Source organism: Eleutherodactylus coqui, chromosome 2 (assembly GCF_035609145.1).
Source record: "Eleutherodactylus coqui strain aEleCoq1 chromosome 2, aEleCoq1.hap1, whole genome shotgun sequence".
Lineage (NCBI taxonomy): Eukaryota > Metazoa > Chordata > Amphibia > Anura > Eleutherodactylidae > Eleutherodactylus > Eleutherodactylus coqui.
The window spans coordinates 243,770,756-243,780,029 of NC_089838.1; the positions used below are offsets into that span (position 1 = coordinate 243,770,756).

The following is a 9,274-nucleotide window of genomic DNA, read 5'->3' on the forward strand; positions in this document are numbered from 1 at the left end:
AATGACAGGATGACTTTTTATCTTTTGGGTCACTTTTTCCACTAATCCACGTTTCTATCACTTGTATGAAAAAATCATAACTTTTTATTTTCCCATCATATCAGGACTTGTGTTTTATATTTTTTTAATGATGTCAGAAAATGTACCCATATGATGTATAATAATGGGATGAAATGGGAAAAACACATTTGTGCTTCTTTTTCGGTGTGTGTGGGGAGGGGGGTGCAGTAAAATTTACATGTTGGCTGTATTCTGAGGCTCACTACTATTACAGCTGCGCACCATTTTTATGGCTTTTGTTATGTTTTACTACTTGTACAGTATATTCCCACATGGTGGATTTACTGCAGCATAAAAAATTTTCAAGTGGATTTTGTTCATTTAACCCCTTAATGACGCGGCTCTTTTTTTTTCTTTTGATTTTCTTCTCTCCCCTTTTAAAAAATCATAACTCTTTTATGTAACCATCAACGTCGCTGTCTGCATCTTGTTTTTTTGCGGCAAAAGTTGTATTTTTCAATGGTGCTATTTAATGTACCGTAGAATGTACTGAAAACCGTAAAAAAAATTTTAACTGGAGTAAAAGGAAAGAAAACGACATTCCGCCATCTTTCAGTGCGTCTTTTTTCTACGACGTACAAACTGCAACAAAAATGACCTGATAACGTTATTCTAGGGGTCAGTACGATTACTACGATACCAAACTTGTATATGTATTTTTTTTTCTGTACTACTTTTATTTTTTTCAAAGATATTTAAATTTTTAAAATAATCTTCTGACACCCGTAGCTTTTTTATTTTTCCGTCGACATAGTTGTGCGAGGACTTAATTTTTGCGGGAAGTCCTGAACTTTGTGATGGTACCATTTTGGAATACATCCAACTTTTTGATCGCTTCTATTGCATTTTTTTCTTGGAGACAGGTGGACCAGAAATTCTTAGACCGCATTTCTGGCATTCTTAATTTTTTTCTGATGATGTTCATCGTGCGGGATAAATAATGCATTACTTTGATGGATGAGACATTTACGGACGTAGTGATACCAAATATGTATTTTTGTTTTATTGTTTAGATTCTTTTATTATAAATATAGCAAAAAGGTTTTAAAACTTTTATTACTTTTTTGTTCTTTAATAATTACTAAAACTTTATTAATCTTATTTTTACTTTTTTCTTAGTCCCCAGAGGAGATAACAACTTACGATTCTTTGATCGCTCTTGCAGTATGATGTAATGCCATCATACTGCAACTGGGCAGGCGTTCTATCAAGCCACCCCTCGGGCATTGTGCCATGACAGCACCGGGGCCTTTCAGAAGGCCACTGGCTGCCATGACACCCACACGGCTCCCTGCGACCTCATCATGGGGGGCTGTACAGGACTCCTGAAAATTGTCCAGGGGATTTAAATGCTGCTGTCAGTTTTGTAAGCGGCATTTAAAGGGCTAACAGCTCAGGCATTTGAAGGCTTATTGGAGCTGTTGCCGGTGGGTGTAAGAAACATTCAGCATCGGCATTGTATGGAGGGAGATCACCCTTCATACATACCCCAACGCTGCAGGACGTAATTGTATATACTATAGGGCTTAATAGAATAGGTTAAATCTGCTGCGGATCCGCAACAAAATCTACACAAAACTGCAGATTTTTTTCTGCTGCAGAAAATCCACCATTTGGGGACAAACCCTCCAAAAAAAATAAAACCTTTAAAAACATGCTTAATGTCACCACATTCTGACGCACCATAACTTTTTAATTTTTCTGATGATAGCTTATTTTTACAGAGTAAGGGCGCATTCAGACAACTGTATATCGGCTCGGTTTTCACACCGGCTGATATACGGCGTCTCTCTCTGCAGGGGGAGGAGGCTGGAAGACTCGGGAGCAGTGCTCTGAGCTCCCGCCCCCTCTCCACCCCCCTGCACTATTTTTAATGAGGAGAGGTGGGACGGGGCAGAGCTAATTCCCAGAACTTAGCCACACCCCATTCCGCCTCCTCTCATTGCAAATAGTGCAGAGGGGCGGAGAGGGGGTGGAGAGGAGGCAGAGAGGGGACAGGAGCTCAGAGCACTGCTCCCGGCCTCCTCCCCCTGCAGAGAGAGACGTCGTATATTGGCTGGGCGTGAAAACCCAGACGATATATGGTCGTCTGAATGCACCCTGAGCGGCAGGATTTACTGATACCAATATGGGGGAAGTCATTTTTCTGAGAAACTCGGCATGCAGTTACATATGTAAATGATAAGAGTTGTGGTGATTAGATGAACGGTCCATATCACATATTACATCGAAGCTAGAGGCAGTACAACAGGGTACTAGAGCCTCCATGTTCGCCCGTATTACATCTTGTATCCAAGCTAGAGGCGGTATAACAGGGTACTAAAGTCTCTTTGCTCACCCGTATCACATCTTGTATCCAAGCTAGAAAACTCTCTGCCCCAGTCTTCATGTAAAAAAATCAAAACAATAAAAATTAACATATTTGGTATCACCGCATCCATAAAAGTTTGAAATATCAAAATATTGTATTATTTATTATGGACAGTGAATGACGTAAGAATAACAAATGTGCAATGCCAGAATTGTGGTTTGTCAAGCTCCACTAAAATAAAAAAAGGCTTAAAAAATTAGCACTTAGAAGAAGTTGTCAGAATTGAATGAAACTTTCTCTGTGTGATTGTAACTAGAGATGAGCGAACGTACTCGTTTCGAGTAATTACTCGATCGAGCACCGCGATTTTCGAGTACTTCCGTACTCGGGTGAAAAGATTCGGGGGGCGCCGGCGTGGCGGAGCGGGGGGTAGCAACGGGGAACAGGGGGGAGCCCTCTCTCTCTCCCTCTCCCCCCCACTCCCCGCTGCAACCCCCCCGCCCCCCGAATCTTTTCGCCTGAGTACGGAAGTACTCGAAAATCGCGGTGCTCGGTCGAAAAAGGGGCGTGGCCGAGTACGCTCGCTCATCTGTAATTGTAACATTTATATAAGGGATTACAATATCAGAGCAAAAGGATAATTTATTGTGAAAAACTGAGCACTTGAAGGGAGGCTATAGTATCCTGTTGTACCACCTCTAGCTTGGATACAAGATGTGATACAAGAGGGCATGGAGGCTCTAGTACCCTGTTGTACCACCTCTAGCTTGGATACAAGATGTGATACGGGTGGGTATGGAGGCTCTAGTATCCTGTTTTACCGCCTCTAGCTTGGATACAAGATGTGATACAGGCGGGCATGGAGGCTCTAGTACCCTGTTGAACCAACTCTAGCTTGGATACAAGATGTGATATGGGTGGGCATGGAGGCTCTAGTACCGCCTCTAGCTTGGATACAAGATATAATACAGGCGGACATGGAGGCTCTAGTACCCTGTTGTACCACTTCTATCTTGGATACAAGATAAAATACAGGCGGACATGGAGGCTCTAGTACCCCGTTGTACCACCTCTAGCTTGGATACAAGATGTGATACAGGCGGGCATAGAGGCTCTAGTACCGCCTCTAGCTTGGATACAAGATATAATACAGGCGGACATGGAGGCTCTAGTACCCTGTTGTACCACCTCTAGCTTGGATACAAGATGTGATACAGGTGGGCATGGAGGCTCTAGTATCCTGTTGTACCGCCTCTAACTTGGATACAAGATGTGATACAGACGAACAAGGAGGCTCTAGTATCTGGTTGTACCGCCTCTAGCTTGGATACAAGATGTGATACAAGCAGGCAGAGGCATACAGGTCCTGTATAGTATCCTGCGGCATATATTGGTCCGCATATCACTAAGTAAGCCTCTAGACCATACAAACTCATAGGCTGTCAGTTAGCAATAAATCTGGTAATCGGGCAGGCCACGGGAGTGTGACAATGTTATAGAGACATTCCTGTGACACCCTTGTGTGTGCAGCTGAGCATTATCCTGCTGGAAAATGCCTCTTGGAAGCCGCAATGAGAGGAACACATGTGTCTGCAGGATGTCCTGAACATATCGCTGAGCTGTCATCGTCCCTCACATCACTGACCATTATATGCGATGGGCCCTCAGACCATCACACCAGTGGTGCAATGCGCCACACAACTCTGCTACATGCACATCACACGCGCTGTTTTATGTTTGAGGACCTTTGCCGATGTCACCGTCATGTGATCAGGGGCAGAGCATGTAACTCACTCACAGATGGACAGGTGGTCGTTATGATTTTGATAGTAATTAATAGGAAATTATACTACCAGTGTTTCTGGTGGCACAATGAGCCACACAGCCGTAGTACATGCACGTCACACACACAGCTCTGCTACATGCACATTACACACAGCTGTGCTACATGCACGTCACACACACACAGCTGTGCTACATGCACGTCATACATACACAGTTCTGCTACATGCACATTACACACACTCAGCTCTGCTACATGCATGTCACACACACACAGCTGGGGTACATGCACGTCACACACACAGAGCTCTGCTACATTGCTTTTGCATATGAGCTGCATGTGTTTTATGAACGTCAGCTGTTCGCTGAGGAGAAATCGTGGCTTGTCGCTGTCATGTAAGCTGCATTAGCTTCACGGCAGTGTTGAACCCTCTGTGGTGACATGTTTGCACAACAGTGACAGTTTGTTTCAACACTGGACAACAGTTGACGATTAGATGAAGGCTGAACTGGTGTTGGCTGCATTAGCACTTGAGATCACATGGTATCACGTTCAGGAGATGTGAAGATAATGAGGAAGGACTATGTTTCAATGTTGTTGGTTAACCCTTTCCAATCAAATTTGTATCCTGGTTTTCCTAGGCGGCTTACTCTTTTTCTGCCATTATACAACGGCGCTATATGCTGGCTAAAGCCAGTACTGCATGAGGTGACCCGTTGGATAAGCTCCGACAGCATAGAGGCTGGCAATAGACAGTATGAAAACCCCGACGGACGTCTTCCAACATCGGAGCTGTACAGCCATAAATCATGTCTTAAGACGTCAGACAGTGGATTGGAAAGGGTTAATATACACCGCCAGCTATGTATGTGGACATTTGTGTGGTGTCATTTATTGAAGTCTTCACTCAGATGTGCAGCTGTGTCACAAACTGCCAGACTGACTACTGCTGTTTCCATAGCAACTGAGGCAGTGGGGGTTTGTAGAAGATCACAGGGCTGAAGGACCTGTGATGACGTCACTGTCATGTGATCAGGGATGGAGCTAAGAGGAACAGTGACTATGACAGTGGCATCTTCACATGTAATGGACACAGTCACTCATTGACAGACAGGTGATCGTTAGTATTCCATAGCAACTGAGGCCACAGGGATTTGTAAGGGATGTATAACACACACACACAGCACTGCTACATGTACATCACATACAGCTCTGATGAAGGACCTGTGATAATGTCACCACCATGCTCCGCCCCTGATCACATGACGGTGACGCTAATCCCGTGTGTTACATGCCCCGCCCCTGATCACATGACGGTGACGGTATCACAGGTTCTACATCCCTGTGCAGATTACGGGAAGACTCCATCCCCTACAAACCCCCAGCGGCCTGAGTTGCTATGGACTATTAACTAACCCCTAACCGGACAGCAGCCATGTGCATACAGGACCTGTGATGATGTCACCATCATGTGATCAGGGGCAGAGCATGTAACTCCCTCCCTGGGGATGAATGAAGGACTTTTGATGACTTCACCATCATGTGATCGGGGCGGAGCATGTAAGTCACTCACAAACCCACTCACGGACAGACAGGTCGTCGTTAGTATTTTGACTGTTCATCATCTCTTTTCTGTGACCTCACTGACAACAATTTCCCTACACTATGAAATAACTGTGTTTTGTATCTCTCTACTCCAACATAACAGTTTTCACCATCCCTGTACTGTTTATTACATGTGTATTAGGGAAACCAAAATAGCCATAAGGTTTTCATGTTCTAAACTTGCTGCTGAAGGTAGTCATGGCGGAGTGACGCACCATTACATTACATTACTATTAGGGTGTACTCACAAGGACATTATTGCGTGCACAATAGGCAGAGAATAGAACTCACTGATTTGAATGGGTTCATTAAAATTTAGTTTTTTTTGTGCGCATTCTACATGCGTGAAAAATGCGCAGAAAAATAGAGCAAGTTGCGTATTTGCGCATCAAAGACCTCATAGAGGTCCATGGATGAAAGGGATGGGGGGGGCAAACCCAATACCTATGTAATTAGGCAATTTGCTGCGCAATTTCACAGGAAATCAAACACATCTGGTACTAATTAGGCTGCACAGCGATAGCACAACGCTCATGGCGCCAAACGTCACGCTATCATGTGCGTTTTTTGCGCCTGCGCTCATGTGAGGCCGCCTTTAGGCTCATGCTACTTCTTACACCCCTGAGCAGAAGCAAAAGCACGCTTTTCATCTCTTCATGCTGTTTCACATAAGGAATGTTGCCAGATAATGGCACCACTATGTGAACGGACATCTCACGGAAAATGCACTTTTCTTTTTCACAGGAAATGCCTAGTTCCCATTTTACTTCCTGGTGTCTATTGGAAATGCTCCCAGTAGTCAGAACAAACATTAAAAGAAAAATGACATTCTTAAAAAGGTAATGTGCCTTTTAGAGGGTTTGTATCGTGATTAGACGTTGTTCCCTATCAGGATAGGGAATAACTTTCGGATTGATGAGGATCTGACTACTAGAACCCTCCCCAATCCCGAGAACAGGTTGCACCCTGAATTGATGACTATGGATAGAAGTTAACTTTCAACGATGGCACGACCACCCCTTTAATGGCAATGAAGATTATCAACTTATACAGTATGTCCCCCAAATATATATGTCATTTCCGGAAAAATTTAATGAAAGCCGGTGAGATTCATACTATAGTTATACACAAGTAAGGCAATCCGCAGAACCCAGATAAGATAGACATTACAGAAGGGGCTTGATGGCACATTACCACCCTCAGTCAATGTGTTAAATGTTCTACTAACTCCAATGATAATCTGTTGAAGTCATCATCAGAGAAGAGGTGGCCCTTCACAATGCTGATCACAGATTCCTCAGTCAGTGTATTGAAATCTTCCTCACTTTTGAAGGGCAGGTGACCTGCGAGTTCACAGAGAGCCACGTTGAATGCGGATTCCTCCTTGGCCCCAAAACAGGACTGTCTGGCCCAGATGACCACTCGGATCCCTTCCCTTGACTCCAAGCAGCCACTCTTGGCTGGATCGCAACCTCTTGTCATGAACAAGTTGTGCGCAATGTTTCGAGTCACAAAGTAATCTGTAACTCGGCATATCCTACGGGAGACGGATGTCATGTCTTTCCCATCCGTGTAAAAAAAGAAACCCGGAGCGGGAAAATGAGTTAGTTGGTGGAAGTTAATATGGGGGCACAAAGGTTTGCTCGGTGCCGATTCAATCAGTAGCTCTTCATCCAAATAATATCCATGTAAATGTAAGTGGTTTACAGATGCAAACCCTCCAAGGCTGTTAAAGCCAACCCTAAACCCTGGGTGACCGCTGAGAAGAATGGATTCCACTCCGAGCAATGCTAGATCTGGGGTCAAAATCTGAGTCAAGCAAAGTGATGGTTCTGGTATAAATAGAACATGTCCAAACTCAAGAGGACTAACGTTAATCACCACCAGGGTGCGGTTATGCCGACTGCCAGGAAGGGCAGAGACATGACTAGGGTTACTATCTCCACTAGCCCCTTCCTCGGTTGGGGATCTGACTATCTGAAAGAGAATCTCATCATGCTTCATCTTATTAAAGTTGAATTGGCTTGGGTTGAATTTTTCTTGGATGCTCTTTATGTCCTGAGGCTTTCTCCTCTCCACACCCCTCTTGACATTGAGCTGTGCCACATACTTCACGCTGCCAGGTAAAATCTTGGTTTGTAAGCTCCAAAGTGGATAGCGAAAGAGACCCTGTTCCATCTTCTCAACCCACCTGGACTGCAGGGTTGTATCAAAGTCAGAAAGAAAACGTTTGTCTTCTACATATTGTCTCCTCCGCCGCCATGTGATCCCTGGCACGATATAGTCCTCTTCTGTATATCTATATTCTTTGATGATGGCTCCATTGAAACTAGCGGAGTGCTTTAACTCCATGTCTCCATCACCTATGTTCACATACGTGTCCTGATAAGACAAATGAGGATTAGTGCTTCATTACGTGTGGCACCCTAAAGATGGCCACCATCACGGAAACATGCAGTGGATATAATCACAATTTAAAGGAACATGAGCCGGCTGTCGCTGTGCAGGGCACCCTGCTCTGTATCTTAGCAGTGTTGTGTATAAACACCTCATATACACGAGGTATTGCACATGTACAGTGTTTTATACGCACCCGTAGAGATCAATACGGTAATACGTGGTAACATAGAACATGCTGCGCACTTTATTATTAATGCGTGTATTACACACAATGAAAAACCGCTAGTGTGAAACGCGAAAATCAAAGTCTTTGAATTGCGGCAACGTACCGCGTTATACACACACATGATACGCAATTCAAATACGTTGGTGTGAATGAGCCCTACCAGTAATGTACCCTCCACCAGTAATGTACCCCCCTAATAGTAATGGACCCTCCACCAGTAACGGGCCTCCCTACTACCGTGTTTCCCCCAAAAATAAGACAGTGTCTATTAATTTTTGTTCAAAAAGGTTTAACTTTTTTACATGTATAACTGCCTGGACACTATTTAAATTGACTTTTTTAAATTAATTGTTGGCAGGGCTTAACTTTGGAGTAGGGCTTATATTTCAAGCATCCTCAAAAAGCCTGAAAAATCATTCTGCATCCTCAAAAATTCTGGAAAATCATGCTATGTCTTATCTTCAGGGAAACAGGGTAGTAATGCACCTCCCTACTAGTAATGCGCCTTCGTACTAGTTATGTGCCCCTAATCAGAACTATGCCCCCTATCAGTAATGTACCTCCCTACTACGGTAGTTATGTGCCCTGTACCAATAATGTGCCCAGTGACTGGCTGAGTACTGCTCCCTACATCCCCGCTCCTGCTCTCTGAGCCACACACCAGCGCCCACCTGTAGGGCTCCAGCATCCTCCATCTCATTCATACTCCGCCGGCCGCTCACACTGCAGTACAGAGCGCAGCCGCTTCCTGGTCCGACCGTACCAACACAACTACAGGGAAGGGGGGTCCACACTACACACTCCCCACCAGCAGGGATGCGCACACAACTCATAAAATAACGCTCATCATATTCTACATAACCTACAGCTATAATACAGAATATACTCC

The 9,274-nt window shown here is 44.3% G+C and overlaps 1 protein-coding gene across 3 annotated transcripts; it reads right to left on the reverse strand.

Annotated features, from left to right (window-relative positions):
* Nucleotides 1-6,833: 6,833 nt before the first annotated feature.
* Nucleotides 6,834-9,130, reverse strand: GDPGP1 (GDP-D-glucose phosphorylase 1). Of its 3 annotated transcripts, none has more exons than XM_066592758.1 (2): nucleotides 9,047-9,130; nucleotides 6,834-8,141 (listed from the first exon to the last, which is right to left on the reverse strand). In XM_066592758.1, exons 1-2 carry the CDS (start codon nucleotides 9,083-9,085, stop codon nucleotides 6,963-6,965), a joined length of 1,218 nt encoding a protein of 405 aa, XP_066448855.1. In that variant the 5' UTR covers nucleotides 9,086-9,130; the 3' UTR covers nucleotides 6,834-6,962. The 3 variants fall into 3 exon arrangements, with proteins under 3 accessions (XP_066448855.1, XP_066448854.1, XP_066448856.1); XM_066592757.1 differs by having other exon boundaries at nucleotides 9,017-9,102; XM_066592759.1 differs by having other exon boundaries at nucleotides 9,057-9,100.
* Nucleotides 9,131-9,274: the final 144 nt, after the last annotated feature.

Coding starts and splice junctions, on each gene's coding strand:
- GDPGP1 (XM_066592757.1), bottom strand. CDS start 9,085: ATGAGATGGAGGATGCTGGAGCCCTACAGGTGGGCGCTGGTGTGTGGC. Junction 8,142..9,016: donor CAGAGAGCAGGAGCGGGGAT/GTAGGGAGCAGT, acceptor TTGTCTTATCAG/GACACGTATGTGAACATAGG.